We start from the raw sequence: 25,685 nt of genomic DNA, 5'->3' as shown, positions 1-25,685 counted from the left end.
TTTAACCAACCTTCCTAGATTAAACCAAACATAGGTAGGCTTATATGCTAATTTTTTTAAACCTTTGAGGACTGCCTCTTATCACAGGCTGTATAAATCTCATTACAACACCAAGAGACAGAATACACGTAAGCCATATAAATAAAACCAAAACTGTGAACAGATAAATTAGCTAGTTATATAAATGCAGTAGAATCAGATAAACTGTGCATCATTTGTTTGCTGACCCCTATTGCCTTAATTAGGGGTGTTTATTTGTAGACACCTTATAGACCACGGCTTAGCTGTTAAGCAGCAGTCAAAGTCATTGCAATAATAGTGGTAAACTAGTTAATAACAAAATAACTATATATATTTTAAAGTGTCACTGAAATCACTTCATTAAATAATATCTCATTTATTTATTGAACGCAGTGGGGGTTATTTTAAATAACAAAGAGTTATATCTGTGAGATACAGTTTGACAGCCACAGAAATAAAATTATCATTTTTTAAGCTATATTCTATGACAGAATATAATATAAATACTTGTTTCTTTGTAGTGAGCAATTTATAGTTATCATTTTTTATAACATAGAACACCAGTACTGCCGCTTTAAATGTACAGTGCAAATTGTTCTCTCTGTAACAAAGCCAAAAAAAAAACCAAAACATGCACAGTGTTATCAGTCTTTCTCAAGGATAGTAAGGCAAGCTCAAAGTTTCATTTCTACTTAAAGGAGAAACACTGTTTACTGCTTAAAAATATAAAATTCACACTAAAACTTGATAAATGCTAATTAGTTTAACCACAACAAAATTATTGGATTTAACGTTGTATATAATTGATATTCCCCATTCTGCAGCTCTCCAGCCAAATATAACAACCGCATATAACACAAAAAAAAATAAGCTTTCTGAAAAAGAAATACTAATACAATTTCTCCTTTAAATTAATCCCAATGATCCTTATAATAAAGAAAATGTATACTGACGTTTATTAAATAGCCTAAACAAGCATAAGCAGCATAAGAACGCACTCACAGTGGGATGCAGGCTAATTAAAGGGACATTTTAACCAAATTAAAAATAATCTTTAATTGAAACTGCTAACACAGTGAAATATACTAGTGTTAGGCTTACAGTAAACCTCATCGTCTTTTATGTAAATATTCCCTTAAATTCTCAGATGTTATACCAGTTTTCCTGTATCCCTTTAAATATTTTCTCTCCTGTTTTTTTCTGGGTTTTTTTTTTTTTTTTTCTGTCCGCTAGTCTCACGGATCCCTACACTAAAATTGTAGACAACTTATCACTTCAGTTTGCATTACAGAGAGAATTAAGTTATGCTGCAAAAAAAATATCTGCTATCTGAACAGCAAATTTAAAATAAATATATACAAAGAAAGGTCTCTAAAAATATATTTAGCAAACTACTAATACAGGGTTATTGCACTGGTTCTTTAAATAAGAAAATGACAATTTTCTATTGCTCCGTCTACGCACTGAGCTCTGATTTTCCAGACAAATATAAGATAATATGCCGCTTGTGTAACAAGTCATGGACAATACATTAATAGCAACACCTTGTTACAGTGAACCGTCCCTTTAAGGACTAACCATTCATCACGCAAATTACATATGTATATCCTAACCATAATTTAGGCTGCTTGTATGATTTACCACACCAATTTCACCTCTGTACTGTAGCATGACCTGCAGATTAATTTACTTGCAACAAAAACGGACGCCCTTTTAGAAAAACTTTCAATTACAGCCTATAAATATATTTCATTGTGTGCACCCACGCCGTGCACAGACCTTACAAATACAACATACGTTAACCCATTAATCATACCAGAAACAGTTTCATATTTACCAGAGCGTGACAAAAAATCACACACACCATCGCACTTTCAAAGCCACTTTCAAAGCCGTTACTTCACTTGCAAAAACAATATCATATCTTTACATGCCGCCACACAATTATCACTTAAAACTAAAACTGCATATGAATACCATATACTTAAAACATGCTGGTGACTTTGAAATACAGTTATATAAAATAACATTACCAAATATCTTCTAAAAACGTCTGATTTCCCAGCAGAGAAACAGAAGGAAACATTATTACGATACAGAAGTTCATTCCATCTCGCATACCAGAGATTCACTCCCTTTTTTCCTTTCTCAGAAAAGCATCTATTTTCTAGCGTACGACATACATATATATATATATATAAAAAACACTAGATTAACTTTTCACCATTTCCACAATGCATTTTTTTTTCGATTCCACGCAAAATGGCCATTTTTTGCGTGGAGTGGGATAATCATTTTCAAATAATACATTCTGTTTTTTGGTTTAAAGCAAATCTGTCACATGCATACCACAGTGAGAACCTACAGACCATCACGCATTATGCATCTCAATATACAAAATTTCAGTTTTGTTACTGCAAGCAAACAAAAAAAATCTTACAAACGGAGACAGGATTTCTTTTCTCTCTTTTTTTTTTTCTTTTCTGAGCTATGTGCGCGCTCAGTGGTGGCCCCCCTTCTTTGCCTGCTACATTCTTTAACACAGAGATTTCTCTATTTATCAAACAGCAGTACTTACTGACCGTGTTTTTTTAAAAAAATATTTCTGTCTTTTGCAGAAACTATTAACTCTTCTTTTCTTTTACCTTATACATGTAATTTTCTCTGTGCATTCTTATCTATGAGCAGTTCCCCTTTCTCAATACAATAATAGCCACAATTAACATGCACAGCCACTTAATATTTTCTACGCACAGCATAATTTTATATAGCAGCAAAAGCAAGCATCAGATATCAACATGAGCCTCAGGTGGGTAGCAAAACTCTATTATGGGAATGAATATGGGAAACTTCAACACACGTGAGACTTACTCACTTCACTGCCAAGTTGCCCGGGGGACCTTATCTTAAAAGAACCTCCCGTCGACTGGCATACATATATTACTTGCGCGCTTATCACCGACAGGACTCACAATACCTGTCGTGTCCCAGCACAGGACTGATTACCTGTCTGGAGGGGTATCACAACTGCCGGCAGGACTTTAACCTCCGCAAACCTGTGCTTCAACCACAGGAACCCCTTTAACCTTATATCATATATTATCAACACCTATTACCAGACTAAATTTAGGTTCAAATTCACAGAAAGAAAGCATGGTAAAAGCACTCATAGTTACTCACTGCGAATCCCACTTCTGACACCAAAACTGTTAGGTGTCCCCTTCAGGGGGTAAGTGTCAGTGCAGGCCAAAGCCTGGGGCCTAGTGTACCACCTGAGGCATATGTAGATTACCTGATAAGGGCCCCTTAGAATGACTCAGACCACGCAGCATTATGATCGAAAGCCAATTCTGTTTATTGCACAGTGCAAGCCTTTCTTATAGTGACATACAGGGTTAAGGGGATGACACGTTAGGACCGCGTCATCTTACACAGTTATACAGAGCAATTTACAAGGAAAAACTGGAACATGAGTTTCTCATAACAATATTTACAGAGTCATAACAAACTACCATCTGCAGAGACAACCGAGTGTCTAAAGCCTCTTGTTTACATTATCTTATTCTATCTTACTTCTAGGCATTAGGCCAGGGTACATTGGCAAGGCCAAATAGCTAAAGAAACTCATAACATGCATATAATTCTCACTGCATAATACCCCAGTATAATAAAGTCTATTCATTACAAAATGGCTGCGAGGAACAAGATGGCTGCGAAGAACAAGATGGCTGCCATCAGGTTCATATTACCCCTAACAATATGCTTATAAACAACTAAAAAGCAACAGCTTATGACAGGTACATGGATAATTCATATATGCAGAGAGTCCACCCGAAGTCTAACTACACCCAGCTGCACAGAGCACCCCTAATAGTAGAGGTATAACGCTAGGCAGGTACGTATAGGGATCTAAGTAGACAGAGGTGTACAATCTGGATATGTACATAACAAGTCATGCATAGTAAAGATATAACGACATTCTGTATGTCGATTTATGCAAAGCCCATATTCAGAGTCATAAATGTATTGCAGAGTCTCAAAGCAAAAGGTAGATAGCATGCAGTTAGTAAGCATAAGCAACGAACATGTCATCTGTGATAGCTCTTATTGCAAGCATGCATTGTTCCGATCAGCCAATAGAATGCGAGCTCAATCTGATTGGCTGATCAGATTTTTCCGACCTTAATTCCGATTGGCTGATAGAATCCTATCAGCCAATCGTTATTCGAGGGACGCCATCTTGGATGACGTCACTTAAAGGAACCTTCATTCGTCGGGAGTCGCCGGAAGAAGAGGATGGATCCGCGTCGGCTGCTTCAAGATGGTCCCGCTCCGCGCCGGATGGATGAAGATAGAAGACGCCGCCTGGATGAACATGTCTACCGGTCCGGATGTCCTCTTCTTGCCGGATAGGATGAAGACTTCGGACCCTCTTCTGGACCTCTTCTTGCCGGATAGGATGAAGACTTCGGACCCTCTTCTGGACGGATCGGTGATACCCGGCATGGTGAAGATAAGATAGGGAGATCTTCAGGGGCTTAGTGTTAGGTTTTTTTAAAGGGTGTTTGGGTTAGATTAGGGGTATGTGGGTGGTGGGTTGTAATGTTGGGGGGGTATTGTATGTTTTTTCAAATGCAAAAGAGCTGTTTTCTTTGGGGCATGCCCCGCAAAAGGCCCTTTTAAGGGCTGGTAAGGTAAAAGAGCTGTTAACTTTTTATTTTAGAATAGGGTAGGGCATTTTTTTATTTTGGGGGGCTTTGTTATTTTTTTAGGGGGCTTAGAGTAGGTGAAATTAGTTTAAAATTCTTGTAATCTTTTTTTATTTTTTGTAATTTAGTGTTTTGTTTTTTTTGTAATTTAGTTTAGTTGATTTAATTGTAGATAATTGTAGGTAGTTTAGTTAATTAAGTGTTAGGTGTAATTGTAACTTAGGATTCCAAGAAAGAGTACTGCTTAAGATAAAAACTCTCTTTATTTTGACATAAAAAATAGCCTAGAGGAGGGGGGCGGAGCCAACTGCCTAACAAACCGGTCGCACACTGCATGAGCTCCAGCACTGAAACCTGAAATTGGGGGTAAAACCATGATTTAAAAAGTGACTTTACAATTATTTTAGAGTCCTCATCCTGCTGCCTCCTACCAACCTTGTATGGGCATTAGTATATTTTAATGCAGCCTCCCGTAAGCTCTACAACGCAATCGCATAGGCACATCTGTTGGCGGGCTAGAGCTTATAGCGGCTGAAATAACAGACCAAGATACCTACTTAGTGAACCGCTGTATGTATCCTGCCTGCCGATCTACAATATCACAGCAGTCACGGCAGTTATATCTGCTATATTATTGATCCCTGCGACAACCAAGATGGCGGCTGCTGAGAACTTGGAGTTGACAGCCCGAGGCCTTATTGAGTCCACCTTCCGGTTTTTGGAGACTCATCTGACCAAGCTTTTCGCTGCTGGAAGCTGTGGCCCATCTACCTATGCTGTACGGGAGCAGGCTCTGTGCGGCGTAGGGGGTGATGGGCTGCATTCGCCTGCTGACACATATAATACTGGGGCGGGAGCCCCGCTCCTCACTGCAGCGCTACACCCGCAACTACAGGTCCGGATCTGGGAGAGAACAGATCAGCGAGATCATTACCTCTCATCTGCTTCTAGAAATCTCTGCTTGCTTGACGCTGGCTGTAGCCCTAGATCGATGCCAAATCCTTACCTCCTGAGAGATCCTCAACAGTGGAGCACACACATGCCCAAAGAGACTTTGGACGAACACCAGCGAGCCTACAATGGTGAGGAAGCCTCTTCCCTAGCCGCACATTTGGTTGTGTCCCCTGGTTGTACACTTGGCTCTGCTTTCCTAGGCATGCACTCTGATCAACCACAGCAGTCAGCCCGGAGAGACAGTCCTGGCTTGCGATCCGGTGTGGGGTGAACACTAAGTTATATTTGAAGCATCACATCACTTCATTATCCCCTATCCAGATTCAAAGTCGATAGTGGGCCAATATGTTTTGTGATCTACTACAGACTTACCCTCACCTCTATAAAAGTAACTCTGTATCCAATTGGCAAAGGGACTCTACATAACGTTTACTTAATCTTGCCTATTCTAGTACGCTTTTTCAGACTAGTACCTACATCTCCTATTCTGCAAACACAGATGACTCCAATGTAGGACCATTTGATAACCCATGCTGGGGACTTAGCATATTTTATAACATGGATTTATCTAGTTTCCAATTTATCTGATATTCCTGCCGATGGGCATAGGGCCCGTGCCCTGGTGTAGGAACCCACGATATAACACTGTTTTCTGCAGACCAATTTCTAAGTCCCAGCTATTGTTGTTGTTTTTTTTTTGTGTTCTTATGTACCCTTGTTGACAGTTGTTACAAAAGCTTAACTTCTTATTTTTATCTACCTCGTTCAGAGCTTAGAGAAGCTTCACTGTACATTTATAACTTTAATTATTCACACAAAATTGAGCGGCTATAGAATCAAATGTAGCGTTTCTGTTGATCCAATAATATGAGGTAAATGTTAACCTACACCACTAGAGGGGAGTCTTGGCTTATATAGAAGGCCTAATGCATTTATATTCACCTTGCTAAATATTGATATAGCAGTTGTGCTCCTTGTAATGTTTAATACAGTTAATAGGGCACAGTATTCTACAATTGCCACAGGAGATGGTAGTAATTAAAATAATAGTGAAAGCCTAATATTTTTACATGTCTAGAGATTATATTGCTCCTTTTTTTTTTCCTCTCTAAGATTAAAAGGAGGTCCTTTGGGACTAACTTACATCTAGTACATACCATTAGTATGGGTTCATTTGCTTAAATTGCACGTGCTATCTGGCCTGGTCATATGTGTAACAACTCTACCTACTGGCAAACAGTTATATATGCCTTTTGTTCATATATTTCTTATAATACTCCCCACAATCTTTAGATTATCCGGGTATACATATTGCAGAGCTTGCAAGTAACATGGTTGTGCTCATGCGAATAGGCCCGGTGCATTAATTCAGATACCCTGCCTATGATTAACTGCATACAGGTTTGAAGCAAAGGCTTATTTTTCCCCTTCAAAGATTGGCTCTCAGCTCCTCACCAATAGGCATATTCTTTAACGGTAAATTCATGGTTCACATTTATATAGTTTTATATATTGCTCTCACAATCCTTTTATTTTTTCTAACCTCCTCCCCTCCTCCCCTTCCCCCTCTTACTAATGTACTCTGGAAACACCTAATTGTGTCCAGAGGTTAACTACGCGGCTTCTCTTACCAATGCCGCATTCTCACCTACTGTTACTCTTTGAATAGTAATTTCAATACAGTTATTAATACTATTCTCACCTTGGTTTGAATATTTTACAGTCACTAAAAAGTTAAATGAGATTCTTAAGTTCAGGATCCAACAGTGGTCCTATTTATTGGTATTAACCTCCATTGTCTTGATTATCCTGAGAAGTGGTCCAAAAGTGGCCTCACTTATCATGGTGGAGGTATGCAGAATATTAGGCACAATACCTATATATTGTTATCTACTTTAGTTCTTCTCAGAAATGTTTGTTCTTTACTTGCATTGTTGCTTGTTATTTGTATCCCAACACTGTCATTGTGTTATACCGTTACATACTCCATGTATGCCTTCTTTTTTAAAGCAGTTTATTAAGTTACTCTTTGTCTCCCCCAGGATATCTATACACTCAGGCATGTTTTATAGCTCCAAAATTACTATAGAATCTATAATTACTCAAGCTTGTTTTACTCCTTATCTCTCCCATGATATCCATTCATTCAGGCATGTTTTATAGCCCTAAAATATTTTAGACCCTGGGTATCCTCAAGCATGTTTCATAGCTGCAAAAACACTCTAAAATAAAGCAGTTTATACAGTTACTCTCTATCTCCCCCAGGATATCTATACACCCAGACATGTTTTGTAGCTCCAAAAATACTATAGAATCTATATTTACTCAAGCTTGTCTCACTCCTAATCTCTCCCATGATATCCACTCATTCAGGCATTTTAAAAATAAAACAAAAAGCGAGGATACTAAAGCGAGATCCAAGAGAGGTCTCGTCATTCCATTATACCTTCCCCCCCTGTTAGATAAGTTTCCTTATTATAGGTCCTAGAGTGACCTATTAGATTTGCTTTGGAAGGGTTCCTTTTCAATAGGCATTATATATTTAAGTTTGCCATGTATTTCTGTTTACTATTTCACTGATAAGCTGTGCATAAGGTTTCACATATCATTATAGTACTAATTTTGAAATGTATATCATCCTTCTGTACTGATTGGCATTTCTTTTTGTTTGATCATACTGTTTGTAAGCCTAATTTAAGTACCTCAATAAAAATATATTTAAATAAAAAAAAAAAAAAAAAAAAAAAATAGCCTAGAGGAGGAGATAGGGCCCTATCTCCTCCTCTAGGCTTTTTTTATGTCAAAATAAAGAGAGTTTTTATCTTAAAGGGCCACTAAACCCAAAATCTTTCTTTCATTATTCAGATAGAGAATAGAAATTTAAACAACATTACAATTTACTTCTATTATTTATTTTGCTTCATTTTTTAGATATCCTTAATTGAAGAAAAAGCAATGCACATGGTGAGCCAATCACACAAGGCTTCTATGTGCAGCAACCAACCAGCAGCTACTGAGCATATCTAGATATGCTTTTCAGCAAAGAATATCAAGAGAATAAAACAAATTAGATAATAGAAGTAAATTAGAAAGATGTTTAAAATTGCATTCTCTTTCTAAATCATGAAAGAAAAAATGTGGGTTTCATGTCCCTTTAAGCAGTACTCTTTCTTGGAATCCTTACATATCCGACCTGGGAGAGGGCCGGTGTGTATCTAGCCCACTCCGGGAAAGTCAGCACAAAAATTACGCCAAGAGCGGCTTACCTTACAGGATTGAAGTATTGCTGTCAGCCCGAGTGGTTAACCTACCGAATGGCCGCAACCAAGCATGTGTATTGTGACGTCAGACACTGAAGGGGAATCTCAAAGCCACGAAACAGTGGAGCGCTATAGATCCCGGAGGGCTTGGAAGTCTGTGCGACCGGAGTGAGGTGCATATACCGGGCAGAACAAGAGCAGGTGAGAGGGTAATATTCTCCCATATCCTTTACAGAAGCCGTTAGCGGTCGGACATCCAGGACCACGAAGCACTTCATGCTAATTGTAACTTAGGTTAGGATTTATTTTACAGGTAATTTTGTAATTATTTTAACTAGGTAACTATTAAATAGTAAATAACTATTTAATAGCTATTGTACCGAGTTAAAATAAATACAAAGTTGCCTGTAAAATAAATATAAATCCTAAAATATCTACAATATAATTATTCGTTATATTGTAGCTATATTAGGGTTTATTTTACAGGTAAGTATTTAGCTTTAAATAGGAATAATTTATTTAATAAGATTTATTTTATTTCGTTAGATTTAAATTATATTTAATTTAGGGGGGTGTTAGTGTTAGGGTTAGACTTAGCTTTAGGGGTTAATACATTTATTAGAGTATCAGCGAAGTCCGGTCGGCAGATTAGGGGTTAATAAGTGTAGGTAAGGTAGCAGTGACGTTGGGGGGGCAGATTAGGGGTTAATAAATATTATGTAGGTGTCGGCGATGTTAGGGGCAGCAGATTAGGAGTACATAGGGATAATGTAGGTTGCGGCGGTGTGCGGTCGGCAGATTAGGGGTTAACATTTTTTAATAGAGTGGCGGCGATGTGGGGGGACCTCGGTTTAGGGGTACATAGGTAGTTTATGGGTGTTAGTGTACTTTAGAGCACAGTAGTTAAGAGCTTTATGAACCGGCGTTAGCCCATAAAGCTCTTAACTCCTGACTTTTTTCTGCGGCTGGAGTCTTGTCGTTAGAGTTCTAACGCTCACTTCAGCCAAGACTCTAAATACCAGCGTTAGAAAGATCCCATTGAAAAGATAGGATACCCAATTGACGTAAGGGGATCTGCGGTATGGAAAAGTCGCAGCTGGAAAGTGAGCGTTAGACCCTTTCCTGACTGACTCTAAATACCAGCGGGCGGCCAAAACCAGCGTTAGGAGCCCTTAACGCTGGTTTGGACGGCTAACGCAGAACTCTAAATCTAGGCGTTAGGGTTTATTTTATAGGTAAGTATTTAGTTTAAAAAAGGAATAATTTATTTAATGATAGGAATATTTATTTAGATGTATTTAAATTATATTTAAGTTAGGGGGGTGTTAGGGTTAGGGTTAGACTTAGATTTAGGAGTTAATAACTTTATTATAGTGACAGCGACATTGGGGCAGCAGATTAGGGGTTAATTAATTGTAGGTAGGTGTCGGCGACATTGGGGTTAATAAATATAATGTAGGGTTCAGCGATGTTGGGGGCATCAGATTAGGGGTTCATAAGTATAATGTAGGTGGCGGCGGTGTCCGGAGTGGAAGATTAGGGGTTAATAGTATAATGCAGGTGTCGGCGATGTCGGGGGCAGCGGATTAGGGGTTAATAAGTGTAATATTAGGGGTGTTTAGACTCGGGGTTCATGTTAGGGTGTTGACATAAAATGTGTTTCCCCATAGGAATCAATGGGGCTGCGTTAGGAGCTGAAGGCTGCTTTTTTGCAGGTGTTAGGTTTTTTTTCAGCCGGCTCTGCCCCATTGATTCCTATGGGGAAATCGTGCACGAGCACGTTTTGCCAGCTTACCGCTACCGTAAGCAGCGCTGGTATTGAGGTGAGATGTGAAGCTAAATTCTGCTCTACGGTCACTTTTTTGCGGCTAATGCCGGGTTTGTAAAGACCCGTAATACCAGCATTACTGTAGGTGAGCGGTAAGGAAAAACTGTGCGTTAGCACTGCACACCATTACCGACAAAAACTCGTAATCTAGCCGTTTGACTTCTGACTTCAGCTCAGTGTTTAAGCTGCTGCCCTCACAGCTCTGCGATTCCTACTGACTACTGCCCGCACTGCAAACACACTGCTGTCCCACTCACTGACTACATGTACAGTCACAAGCCGATTGAGGAGACTACACGTGGAGTCAGGAGCCAATGTACCGCCAATCCGCCAATGGGAATATTTTCAGTTCCCGCTAAGCAGCGCCAATACGTTAAGATAATCTGTGACCCACTAGGTATCAATCACGTATCAACCACGTGATATGCGTAGCAGGCAGGCGGAAAGTCAGAAATCAAAAAAATAAATAAAAAGAATTTTAAATTCAAAAAAATTTGTGCTGAAGCAGGGACACACCTACACACTGCTGCCGACACACTAACGTGTCACAACACACAGTTTAGAAAATACTGCTTAAAATGTTCCCTGAAGACTTTTCTGTTCAGAGAAGCCTACCACCCAACTCAGTAATAATATTTCACTTACCTAACAACTTTTTCCTCATCTAACTCTGCATGAACATCTTTCTCAATCTTGCAGTCCTCACCTCCTGTTTCTCAACCTCCTACCCTTCTAGATTGTAAGTTCCCACGGAAATAGGGCCCTCAATTCCTCCTGTATGTGTTTGTAAATTTTGTCCTGTCTCCCACAAGTCTTATATCATTGTTTTATTTAAATGAAGTGTACCCATGGACTGCGCTGCGAAATATGTTGGCGCTTCATAAATAAAATATAATAATAATAATACTGTATATCTATGTGCATATGTGTGTGTATATGTATGTATATCTATCTGCATATGTGTGTGTATATGTATGTATATCTATGTGCATATGTGTGTGTATATGTATGTATATCTATGTGCATATGTGTGTATATGTATGTATATCTATGTGCATATGTGTGTGTATATGTATGTATATCTATGTGCATATGTGTGTGTATATGTATGTATATCTATGTGCATATGTGTGTGTATATGTATGTATATCTATGTGCATATGTGTGTGTATGTGTATACAAAAGCCTCTGATGAAGCGCATGTGAGCATGAGTGAAACGCGTCAGGCGTTTGTTTGTATCTCCTTTTCCACCTGGAATAAATAATTATTACTTGTATCAAGCTTGGGCTCGGCTCTGCTTTCTTTCTTGGAATTGCTGTTATAGTAGCGGGAGGAATACCGCTTAAGCAAACTGAAGCCCTCAGTTCTACTATCCCTGATTGGAGCAGATTAGCAGTGACGAACACCAGTGACGAACACTTACACTCTTCCCTACATACTGAGCCTATCATAGGCACGGACAAGCGCTGGCGGCGCTCCAGGAATCAACGATGTAGTCACCGCGCCCACTGTGGTGGCCGAGAAGCAGGATTACTTGGGACATTACCTGCTGCTGAGACTTGGGGGCTTACTCGCCTAACAGGCTTCGCCGGCAGAAGTTGTTCCTTACCACATGCTCATCTGCTCTTGGCATAAAGGAGGAAGACGCTGTTTTTGGGATACCATCCAGAAATCACATACTATAAAACTAGCATTACTCTGAAGGCTAAATATCATATGGTCTCTTTCCTGAGTAAATTAGCATACCTGTCTTCTTTTGTGAATGATAAAAGTATATTATGCAGGTGTGTATCATTCTCTTGATATCATTCTCTTGATATCCTTTGTTGAAAAGCATATCTAGATAGGTTCAGGAGCTTGGCGCTAGCTTCTGATTGGTGGCTGATCTTGTATACCTATTTTGAATGGCTTACAAATGTGTTTAGCTAGCCCAGTAGTGCATTGCTGCTTCTTCAATAAAATATACCAAGAGAATGAAGCAAAATTGATAACAGAAGTAATTTGGAAAAGTTGTTTAAAAATGTAAAGATCTATCTGAATCGTGAAAGAAAAATGTTGGCTTTCATGTCCTTTTAACTATGTGTTTAACCTCTTTGTAGAAGTAAAACACATATATGCAAATTATAGTGCAATAATAAAGTTCTCTAATACATTTTTTTTTATTCACTTTTATCTCTCTTTGAAATATAATAGCTAAAAGGAATTGTTATTTTGCATTAGTAATTATATATATATATATATATATATATATATATATATATATAATATATATTTTTATTAAGAGGTAAATTTGGCAAACAGACAGAATAATATAGCATTACACATTCTTCCACATAGAAAACATATTACAGAGTATAGTAAATAGTTCACACATCAAAACAAAAATATCTCTGTGTAATGGTACCAAAACCAATTAGCAATATGTCTAGCAGATGCTGCACCAACGTTCTCTGAAAAAAAAAAAAAACTCAGCTAGTCACATAACACAGGGTTACTAGTGGAAGTAGTGCTTTCTAGAGATAAAATACACATATGCCACTATAAATGTAAACCTTCTCCCTCATGTTAAAGGGACACTGAACCCAAATTTTTTCTTTCATGATTCAGATAGAGCATGTAATTGTAAGCAACTTTCTAATTTACTTCTATTATCAATTTTTCTTCATTCTCTTGCAATCTTTATTTGAAAAGAAGGCATCTCAGCTAAAGAGCCAGCAAATTGTGGGTTCAGAACCATGGACAGCACTTGTTTATTGGTGCTGTCCAATCAGCAAGGACAAACCAGGTTGTTCACCTAAAATGGGCCGGCATCTAAACTTACATTCTTGCTTTTCAAATAAACATACCAAGAAAATGAAGACAATTTGATAATAGGAGTAAAATAGAAAGTTGCTTAAAATTGCATGCTCTGAATCACAAAAGAATTTTTTTAGCTACAGTGTCCCTTTAAGGGCCACTCTTGGACCCATGCCCATGGAGTATAACTGCTTTGACAGAAGGCTAAGTATAAGAGTAGAGACCACTTATGGATCTCAACAGATTCACCTCAAGTTTTTGAGTTCTCAACATTAAATAAACAAAACATTAACATTTGAAGTACCAACGCTTGCCCTTCAGTTAAAAGTTAGTCATATTATAAGCCTAAAGGACAGTTTAATTAGAGTTCTGGAGATCCCTTCATAAAGCTTGGGTGGAAAAGAAGGGGATATACATTATCTAACTAAACAACTGTAGCTAACTGAGGTAGCTTGCTCCTGGGATATATTGAAATTAACTAGGGCATATTATAACTTAAAGGTGTACATAGCATCGCAAATGGGGAATACTCTATCCATAAAACAGCGTAGGTATACAGGGCGGTAGAGCACAGGATGGACTGCAATATAAATCAAAGTTTGAGACAAGAGGCCTGCAAGACACACCTAAGATCTAACTAGGCTTTAAAATTGCAAATTGTGGAGGTTGCTTGCAAGTTAACTGGACCATCTATGACACGAGGTAAATTTGGACTGGCAAAAGAATAGCATAAATAAGAGTGCATAGAGCTGGGTACAAACTCTTCAAGGAGAAAGTATCAGTGCAGTACCTGCCTGCGACAGAAGCGTGTCCCACATGAAAGAGGAGAGAAAAGAAAAAAAAAGGTACATCAAAATGATAATCACAACCTTAACAAATAAAGTGTACATATCCCATTTTTTTTTTGCACATACTAGGTTTGTTGTGAACTTAAATAAACCAACAACAGGATTTCCAGATGCTATTTGTACCCGTTGGACATGTGTAAATAAATTGCCCATGACTCTAGGCGGATTCCAATAGCACTACTCATAAAAGGATTAATGTCCTCATGTTCAGGTCCAGCAATCTGTGTGCAAAAAGGAAAGTGTCCCGGGTGAAATAGTAAGTGTCCAAACATGCCTCTCATATTGAACGCTAAGTTGCACATACACTGAGGTGTCCCATAAAATAATACTCTGTTAGTCCCTCACAGCGGTACCCATGCCGCAGATAGATAATGAAGTGAATCAGCAGCCTCAAGCCGCACTCCCCTCACAAAGGATCCACGAACCTCCAGGGTCCCATAAGAGGGACAGTATAACAGATCGATGGTGGGTAATTCGCTCCAGTAGCGTCTGTGAGGATTGTCCCGGATCCCCAGAACTCACGCTGCCAAACACACTTTCCTGTGTTCGAGGCAGCAACATTTGCAAGGTGCGCCTAGCGTGCTCCTTGGACTGCTGCCCAGCTTCCTCTAGGTCATTACCTGTAAAAGTGTAGGCCTGGGATATGCTTGTGAGACTGTCGGGAGCAGCCGCTGTGCCATTTATCAGCCTGCTCTCTTGTTGCTTTGCCGCTCCTTCTGTCTTAATCGCCGGCTATTTCACAGACCCATCGGATGCAGGGGGCCGGCACCGGGGCCCCAGAGCGCCGCCACCCCCACTCTCCAACGGGCTGTGCTCAGTGTGTATGGGCTGCGGGACCAAGGAGGGGTCGCTGTTATCAGGTGTAGAGTAAAGCTTGCTTTCCAACGCGGCGTGATGGCTTAAAAGCAAGTTGCGCAGCTCCGCAAAAAAAGTTTGATGGGATCTCCATATTGAATTCGTTAAGAGCAAGCGTTGGTTGGTGATCAAAGCTGTGAATGCTATAACCAGTATTCCATTATTTTGAGAACTTGCAGTGGCTTGCGGTTCATCACTGTTTCTTAACGACAGCGGCAAATGATTGCCCTGCCGGGGGGTTAAAATGGTAGGCCGCAACCTCTAGTTCTTTCCGGGGAGCTGAAAAGTGCAGTAAATCCATCAATAAAAATATTGCCCAATACAGGGTGCTTAGTTGTGCCAGATTCTCTAACAAAATACACAAGGTGCAGTATTGTGACCAGAATTTCAAGTAGAAATATGCTAGAGATGAATAGAGCTGAAAAATATGCGACCTGTCATGGCTGCCACCCGGAAGTTCCCCCAGTAATTATATTTGATAACATTCATTGTCTCTTTTTATCAAGGAAGCTTGTTCAGGTTACATCATAATTAAATAGCTACCCGGAAATGTAATTACATAATGCGGGAATCAGAGTAACCACTCGAAAAGAAAGTTCCCATCTTTCAAAAAAGAGGAAACTGAAAATCAAAACAGAAAACAATTTTTAGAAGGTGAGATAGGAAGAAAATGACTCATGGGATATTGACCTAGATTTATTAAAGGGATAGTACAGTCAAAATTAAACTTTCATGATTCATATAGAGCAGCAATTTTAAGCAACTTTCTAGTTAACTCCTTTTATCATATTTGCTTTGTTCTTGGATAACTTTATTTGAAAAAGCAAGAATGTAAGCTTAGAAGCCGGCCCATTTTTTATTCAGCACCTGGGTAGAGCTTGCTGATTGGTGTCTAGATGTAGCCACCAATCAGCAAGCACTACCCAGGGTTCTGAACCCAAAATGGGCTGTCTACTAAGCTTACATTCCAGCCTTTTCAAATAAAGATACCAAGAGAACAAAGAAAAAATATTAGGAGTAAATTAGAAAGTTGCTTATAATTGCATGCTTTATTTGACTTCACTAGACTATCCTTTTAACATTAAGTTTGACTGTAGTTTGCATGGGAAAATGTATATTAATAAAAACAGACCAGGATTGATTCCCAGAGGTTAACCAATAGAAACAAGCAAAACATTCTCACACAGCATACCCCACAAGGAATTGTATGTTTTATGCCTCCTTCAGCAATAAAATAAATACAGATGTATCTAGACAAACGAAAAAGATTTTCTCTCACATCTGAGAATTTTCATCAAGCAATGTAAAAACTTTATTTATTTATATATACACTATTGGCTAGATTACGACTGGAGCGCAATATTGCGCTTAAGCAAGTGCAACATTTGCGCTCCACCCAGTAATATCAGTGCACATAAATGTGTGCTGGTATTACAAATGTGATCAGGGTCAGCTCCAAGGGGGGGCATTGATGGGCAATGCCCGCCCAAATGAAATGCTGTGCCCCCCAAAAAAAATATTGATATGATCATACGCTTTAAAATAAATAAAATAATGAATTGTTATGTAATGCTGCATGCTTGGGGCGGAGTTAGCTGCCGAACTGTGAGGTTGCATCACGCATCTGCAAGGCGCTCCGTGTCTTAACCTCTTATTTGGAATTAGAAGTTAATTAGAGACTTTTTGGACTTGTCTTTAACCCTATTAATTTTACCTATCGTGAGTTATTCATTATCTTAAACAATAGACCATGATAAGAATATGATTGTATAATATAAATATGTCTATAAATGGCTACCGGCTTCTATCGACACCTCAAAAGTGCACTGTGATCTTAGGCCCAGCCTAAGATCACAGTGCACTTTTGAGGCGTCGATAGAAGCCGGTAGCTATTTATAGACTAATATTTATATGATACCATCATATTCTTATAGGTTCACAGTACATAGGTTGTATTAAGTAGCCTGATATCCGTTATTGCGAAACAGGTATAGCTAAATCTAATCTACAAAATTACCAGTACCTGAAAATCTATTATCCTCACTGCTATTGCAAACAAAGGGATTAATTGCATTGGGGGGGTTTGGGGTGCATGGCTGTTTAGGGGACATGATTGAGATTTGAGAATGAGTTTAAGGGTTTTGGATTATGGTGATTAAGGAGTGAATTGTTTTTAAGGAGCTATTGCACTGGGGGTCTCAAGTTTAATGGCTCTCTTTTAGTGCACTTTTACCTAGTGATTTAGCACATATTCTCCATATGTTAATAGTGGGGAATAAGCCAGCCAGAAGCTACCTACCATTTAATACTGACATTCATATAGCATGTATGCTGTGCTTTCTAAAAAAAAGTCCCTTTTCTGAAATTGCTTGTACCCAACTGCCATGACTTATAATAACTAAATATTCTATTATTTTCAAACATTAATAATGGCATTGGCTATAAATTAGATGGCTACACTTTCCTGTAGCATATGTAGGTCTGCTGCTCTTACTTTGACTCTCATACATGCTTTGTAAATGCGTGCCCCCTCCTGGAAAAAAATGCCCCCCATTTTATTTGTTCTGGAGCCGACCCTGAGTGCGGTGCAATGCAAACGCATCCTCACGTTCGCATTGCCGGAAGCCAATCGTTCACGAGAATGCGCTTCCATAGGCTCCTATGGGAGCCTTGTTTTAATGCTGACAGACACGGCAAACCACCTAGCACAGCACAGGGGGCACATCATGCAGCATTGGGCAGCAATAAATAAATAAATATATATGTATATAAATATACACATATATATTATGTGCTTAAATGTGTAAATATACATATTAACATATAAATATATATGTATATAAGCAGATACATACAGTCGTATGCAAAAGTTTAGGCACCCCTGACAATTTACATGATTTTCATTTATAAATAATTGGGTGTTTGGATCAGCAATTTCATTTTGATCTATCAAATAACTGAATGACACAGTAATATTTCAGTAGTGAAATGAGGTTTATTGGATTAACAGAAAATGTGCAATATGCATCCAAACGAAATTAGACAGGTGCATAAATTTGGGCACCTCAACAGAAATATTGCATCAATATTTAGTAGAGCCTCCTTTAGCAGAAATAACAGCCTCTAGATGCTTCCTATAGCCTGTAGTGAGTGTCTGGATTCTGGATAAAGGTATTTTGGACCATTCCTCCTTGCAAAACATCTCTAGTTCAGTTAGGTTTGATGGTTGCCGAGAATGGACAGCCCGCTTCAAATCACCCCACAGATTTTTAATGATATTCAGGGGACTGGGATGGCCATTCTAGAACATTGTACTTGTTCCTCTGCATAAATGCCAGAGTAGATTTTGAGCAGTGTTTTGGGTCGTTGTCTTGTTTAAATATCCAGCTCCGGCGTAACTTCAACTTTGTGACTGATTCCTCAACATTATTCTCAAGTATCTGCTGATATTGAGTGGAATCCATGCGACCCTCAACTTTAACAAGATTCCCAGTACCGGCACTGGCCACACAGCCCCACAGCATGATGGAACATCCACCAAAGTTTACTGTGGGTAGCAAGTGTTTGTCTTGGAACGCTGTGTTCTTTTGCCGCCATGCATAACACCCCTTGTTAGGACCAAATAACTCAATCTTTGTTTCATCAGTTCACAGCACCTTCTTCCAAAATGAAGCTGTCTTATCCAAATGTGCGTTTGCATACCTCAAGCGACTCTGTTTGTGGCGTGCGTGCAGAAAAGGCTTCTTCCACATCAGTGCAAAGTGCGCTGAATTGTTGAACGATGCACAGTGACACCATCTGCAGCAAGATGATGTTGTAGGTCTTTGGAGGTGGTCTGTGGGCTGTTTTTGACCGTTCTCACCATCCTTTGCCTCTCCAATATTTTACTTGGCCTGCCACTTCTGGCCTTAACAAGAACTGTGCCTGTGGTCTTCCATTTCCTCACTATGTTCCTCACAGTGGACACTGACACTGACAGCTTTTTGTAGCCTTCCCCTAAACCATAATGTTGAACAATCTTTGTTTTCATGTAATTTGAGAGTTATTTTGAGGCCCCCATGTTGCCACTCTTCAGAGGAGAGTCAAAGAGAACAACAACTTGCAATTGGCCACCTTAAATACCTTTTCTCATGATTAGATGCACCTGTCTATGAAGTTCAAGGCTTAATGGGCTCACCAAACCAATTGTGTGTTCCAATTAATCAATGATAGGTAGTTACAGGTATTCAAATCAACAAAATGCCCAAATTTATTCACCTGTTTAATTTCATTTGGATGCATATTGCACATTTTCTGTTAATCCAATAAACCTCATTTCACTACTGAAATATTACTGTGTCCTTCAGTTATTTGATAGATTAAAATTAAATTGCTGATCCAAACACCCAATTTTTTTATAAATGAAAATCATGTAAATTGTCAGGGGTACCTACAACATTTGCATACGACTGTATATATTTATAGTGGAAACACAGTCCCTCATTCACCTCCATGTAAATGCACATTAGGTGCCGTTTTTTCCCCCACACACCCCACATCCCCTCACTTTAATTTATAACTGCTTTGTGCAGAGTTTTTTGAAAAAAATAAAAATGCTCAAATTAATATATTATTATGAAGTACTGTCCGCTTTATTTTGGGGGCAATTGGGGCAAATTTTTATCTATAACCAGAGATCTGACCTCTGGTTAATTTTTAATGCAAAGTAAAACCGCAAACTCGCGGTAGCATTAAGCAGTCACTTATAATGGCTGGTTATTTAACGTGTGCCCGGAAATTTGAAAATTTGCCCCTTTACGGGCGCACGTTAAGATAGCTCTCCACTCATAATCTATCCCTATGTGTACATCCTATGTCCTTAGCAGCCCACACTTTCAATAACTCCAGCAAGAACCTGAAGCAAGCCTTGCTAACCTTAGCGTATTCAGTCTTCAGGACAAAGCTAACCTCCCTGTTCTCCTCAATACAGGGCTAGATACGAGTGGTCCACTAACTGTTGCGCACAAGCAATAAGGGGTATTTCATGACTTGCATTACGAGTCTAAAGCACAACAGAATTTAACGAGTGTCGGGTTAGCGTGACTTCAGAGCTCTGGTTAACTGTTACAGAAGACAAAAAAGTTGCACAAAAAAATATCAAAAATGCATTAAAAAATACAGTTACACTCATAATAACACTGTCTGATACAAATTATATGAAAAAAATAATTGCATTTAAAACGTATAAGGGCTCAAAGATATGAGGTCTCAGGTGTTAGAAAAAAAAGCCTGCAAAGGGATTTAAAATAGAGATACATACGTACGAATGTCTAACTATGTAGGTACATATATGTGTATATATGTGTTTACATATGTATTTAAATATTTATCTGTTTTACTCAGACAGCCATCTTCTTTCTACACAGGAACTGAGTGATTACCACAGAGATGATTACTTGACTAGAGCTAGATCCGCCCACATACAAAGACTGACATGAGTTAGCTCATCCCCTCTGATATCCTCACAACAGGATGAGGCATGTAAAGGCAGCCCTGGACGATTGAATATAAGGGAGGGACTTTTGACCCCAGGGCAGGCCTAAGGAGAAAGAGATGAGGATGTGGGAGGTGATTAGGGAGAGATATATATAGGATAAGGTAGTAAGTGGTGGTCTCTTCATTTCCGGACCAGCAGAGAGAAGAAGCTTTTTCTCACTCTGTTCCAGAAGTGTAATTTGCTACCTTATGGCTCAACTCCAGGAGGTGTTGATGGTGGTGGCCGCCTTGGCGAAGGAGAGAGGTGCTGGATGACTGATGGAGCAGGTACGGGGTGCGGGGGCCCTGTCCACTGTGGACACTGCAGTAGAGAAGCAGGGGTGGCCTGCAAGGCCCACGAGGCACTCCAAAGCACCAGAAAGACTTAGCCCTGAGGCCTCAATCCGGAGTTCACGTGGGGCTCGAGTGCTCTGCAGAGGACATCCGGTGGCTGGGACAGGGGAACAGCAGGAGGCAAGAGGCGGGAGCAGCCGGAGCAGGAGAATCACTCTGGGCTTGTTAAAATGAGGAGGCCGACGAGGCCGGGACCGATGACGTCATCGCTGGGGGTGGATGTCGGCATGGTGAAGGAGTCACACGCTGGAGGATCTTCATTTGGAGCAGTGGCTGGTGGCCTAGCGGTGAGCAGTGCAGCGGTATGGTGGTGGGGGCGGTTTGGTAAGGTGGGGTGTGTGCGCACTGATGTTGGCCAGGAGACTCAGGGATCTGGGGAGTTTATTGATGGGGACTCGGAGTGTTGTGAGCAGGAAGGCTGAGTGGGGTGGACGATACTAGTCCTGCATTAAGGGGGTTTTGATGCTTAGTGAGCGTGCTATAGGGGTATGGGTGGGTTGTGAATTTAGTTAGGTTGTTATTTTTATTTAGGATCTTAGTGTTTTGGTCAGGGAGGAGTGGCTTTTCTTTCCATTAGAAAAGGATGTTCGGATTGGGCTGTTGGGGGTAAAATTTTCTTGGGCTGGGTGTGCTACTGCATGACCCTGTTATACCTAGCTGCAGTCCTGGGTTATGTAGTTTTTTTTATAGGGGTTCTCTGTACCTTGAATAGGTAATAAGAAAAAAGAAATAAAAAAAGGGGTTTAGGAGACTTTTTATTTTTCTTTAATTTTAGGTGGGGCTGTATAGTGAAGAGAGGGTCATGCTTATAGCGTGGGTGGTCAGTTTGCTTCATGTGGGTGGGTAACTGGGGTGGTGGTGTTGGATTGTCTGGGGGTGTGTGAGTGCCCCTCAGTTTAGCAAGGGGTGTCTTTGTCAGGATTTTGATGTGTTTCTCTTTTGGTAGAAGAGCAAGTGGCTACCGCTGGCACCTCTGCTGAGGCTGATGTAGGAGGGAGGTACTCAATTTACATGTGGCAGCATAACGGCTACTCCATTGCGGCTGGCCAGGTGGGTGAAATAGACGCTTTAGCGTAGCTGTTGTGTTGTTTGTTCCCTCAAGTACAGGGGAGAAGAGGGCAGCAGAGTGAGAGGGTGGCCAAGGATGTGATGGCTGAGGGAAGGATGCAGAGTGGGGGGAGGGTGGTGAGGGGGAGTTATGGCTTCATTGGGTCTGCTGTGTCTTAACAGGAGGACATGGGAGCCCAGAGTCAGGTGCCTAGGACGACAGGGGCAGACTCAAGAAACAGGCGGGGCAGGTCACACTCGCCAGTTCCCTGGAGATGGGAGACTGGAGCAAGATTGTCACCCACATGGTCTCGCCTGGAGTCGGGAACGGAGGCAACAGTCGGGCGCTAGGAGGCAGTTGTCTTCATGTAGGAGGAGATTGAAGGAGAGGAGGGAGTGCAGGTCAGCATAGAGGCCGGTTGCAATGGTTCCAGGTGGGAACACTCATCGTGCTGCAGGATCAGTGGCGGCACCTGACAGAACAGGTGAGATGCTTGTAGGGGGGGTGCCTGTGGGGACGTGCAGGGGGTCCTGGGAGCCAGAATGTGCTGTTGCAAGGACTGAAAGATTGGATTGCTAGTTTTGAGAGATCTTTGGGTTTGGCTGGGTCAGGGTCACAGAGTGCAGCTGGTGTTTGGGGTCAAACCGTTTTGGGTGGCAGTGTGTTGCAGCCAGTGGTCAGTCAGGATAGGATGAGTATGGTAGCCGTAGGAGGGACAGGTGTGCCCGGAAGCGTGGGGGGTGTTGCCACTGTAGGCACTGTTGCACCGAGTGCTTCCTCTGTTACGGGTGGGCTAAAGGTGATGGAGGAAGAGTTTAGTCATCCGTGCCTATGCTCCATTGGCCTGTTGGGTTTGCACCTGGCGGCAGACATTAAAGAGAAAATATGGAAGAGGGAATTTCTTGAGATCTTCTCCTTGCTTCCGGTGGACCAGTTTGTAGAGATTAGGGAGGACTCCAAGGGTGAGTCAGAGAAAAAGGAGGAAGAGGAGAGGAAAAAGCTGTTTAGGAAGTTGCCTAAAACTCTCAGTAACTGGTCCCGATCATTTTGTATCTTGGTTAGTGTAATAACGGAAAACTTTCTAGAACAGGGATTTGGCTGTTTGTATTGGAATGTCTGAGATTGAACGTGTGGTTTAGGGCCGGGCATGTGTCTGGTTCATCTAATGACATTGCTGATGCTCTCTCACATTTGTAGTGGGAACGTTTTCGGGCCTTGGCACCAGAGGCATTGGAGGACGGGGATCGATGCCCAGCGACCTTGTGGATGGAGGCTTTCCAGAACTGCTGAGTGTGGTAAGGGCAGCATTAGCCGAGAGTACCTGGAGAGCATATGTACAGGTGTGGGGGGCATGGCATCTGGTTTTGTGGGAAGGGAATTACCCCTTTTCCGATGAAGGTTGGTTTAGGGATGTTACTATGGTGGTTTTCAGCTTGGAAACGAGCTGGGATTTCTAGGACTTTAGCAGTGCTAGCTATTTTGTGTAAATTGATGGGCCTGAGTGATGTTACTAAGTGTTTTTTGGTCCAGCTGGCGACGCGGGGTCTGAGTAGGTGGCGAGCTAGATCAGATGGTAAGAGACCAGTAATTTTTTCTATTCTAATGAAGGTGGTAGAAGCGTTACCCCGGGTGTGCTTAGACAAATATGAAGTTGCTTTATTTAGGACAGCTTTTGTGCTGTCTTTCTTCGCTGCTTTTCACATTTTGGAAATAGTGGCGGATAATAAAAGAGATAAAGGTGGTATTCGGGTGGGTGATGTAGTGGTTTTGGATAGGCAAGTGGTGATTTGTTTGCGGAGGTCCAAGATGGACTAGTTGGGAAAAGGTCAGAATCCGTTTGGGATCTATTGGGGGTCCTTGTTGCCTTGTGTGGGCGGTGGTTGAATTTTTGCGGGTTAGACCAGTCGTTGCTGGTTCATTTTTGGTTCACGTTGATGGTTTGTCATTGTCAAAATTTCAGTTTATTTCAGTCTTTTGGAAGGCATTGACTATTATGGATTTGCCTGCAGTTGATTACGGTTCTCATTCGTTTCATATTGGGGCTGCTACTGAGGTGAGGATGTTGGGGATGAGTGATGATAGGATCAAGGGGATTGGGCGGTGGTCTTCTGGGAGGTTTAAATCTTACGTGGGTAACAATTTGGTGTTGTAGTTTGTTTGTTTGTCATTTGTTTTTTAGGTGCCATGGACTGCTGGGTCAATGGGCACTCATACATATATTGGGCCAAAAAAGCAGCAACGTTAAAAGGCGATGGGTGCCAATTGGGTTTGCTGATGTCGGAGGTGGTTTTTTAATGGTATCACTGAAGATCTATCTATTCCCGGATATGGAACTCTGGTATGCTTTCACACGGTTTGGAAACAAGATGTTTTTTTTATGTGAGACTTATCCCCAATATAGAGTTTTCACATGAGATCAGCTGCCATTGAGTGTGGCATGAAGACATCCCCGTCATGACCCTCTGTATTAAAATATCTACCATATTCTTCCTGGCACTTGAAGAAATGGAATGTGACTATTTGTGCAATTATAGTATATGTAGGTTGTAAATAGTAAATCGTTCTGTACAGTGTTAGTATTGTTTTTAATTCACTGTGTTATTTCATTGGCTTACATTGGAACTACTTAGCCAGTTAATGTAAGTCATGCTAGATAAAATTGCTGTTAATGGTCTACTTACTAGGCAGCATGTAACTTACATTGGGGAGCGAGCGCATATTTGATTGTGTGATTTATGGACACAGTGGATGCGATCGCTTGCTGCTTTGTTTTGATGATCAGCTGTTGGGCTCAACCCCTCCCCCGTCTATGCGACCTGATGAATCAAGGCACAGCGTGTCTTGATGACATCACGACAATGCGTGGATGGTGAGGACACGGGCGGCAGCGGGAGACACGGCTAAGTATCATTAGTTATAATAAATCATTGGGTATATAAGGGTTGTATTTTGTATGTTAGGATATACTGCATGTTTTTTCTGTCTGCCATTTGACAAAGGGACCGGACCGGTGCCCAAAACGTTATGGACTCTACACGCTAATAAATGTTATGTTTTATGGAACCAAGACCAGTGAGTGCATTCTCTTTTCTGGATATATATACTGTATATATAACACACGTGTATGAATACATACACACAGACATACATATATACATATACACACACTGTCACATATTCAGTAGTATTCATACATGCTGCTCTTTTACTTTAAAATAGGGAAGTATTTAAAAATACTCAGCTGTCATCCTAGTCAGTGCTTGGTATTTTGTAAGGGAGTGAGACCTTCTTGCTCTCTGTGCTGCAACTATCACACTATATTCTTTGTTACAAGAATTGATCCTGCTACTAACTCTGAAGAACTTAATTAGCACAATTTTGGATACTTGCACAAATACTACGTAAGATTGAATTGCACAATTCCTCAGTGGATTTCAACTCTAACTCGAACAATATCCTGTTCGGTTTGTTATCATATCTCAACTAAACTTTTTTTT

The 25,685-nt window shown here is 40.5% G+C and overlaps 1 protein-coding gene across 1 annotated transcript in view; it reads right to left on the bottom strand.

Moving 5' to 3' along the window:
• LOC128639027 (pulmonary surfactant-associated protein C-like) overlaps window positions 1-5,178 on the bottom strand; it is a 54,075-nt gene extending 48,897 nt beyond the window's left edge. Inside the window, exon 1 of the mRNA XM_053691167.1 lies at window positions 5,166-5,178. Within this exon, the coding sequence (XP_053547142.1) occupies window positions 5,166-5,178 (13 nt within the window). The remainder of the gene's footprint in view (window positions 1-5,165) is intronic.
• Window positions 5,179-25,685: the final 20,507 nt, after the last annotated feature.

The sequence above is a fragment of the Bombina bombina genome, chromosome 8 (genome assembly GCF_027579735.1).
Source record: "Bombina bombina isolate aBomBom1 chromosome 8, aBomBom1.pri, whole genome shotgun sequence".
Classification (NCBI taxonomy): Eukaryota; Metazoa; Chordata; class Amphibia; order Anura; family Bombinatoridae; genus Bombina; species Bombina bombina.
Note: the sequence above shows the minus strand (reverse complement) of the source record. Positions and strands in the feature narration are given on the sequence as shown.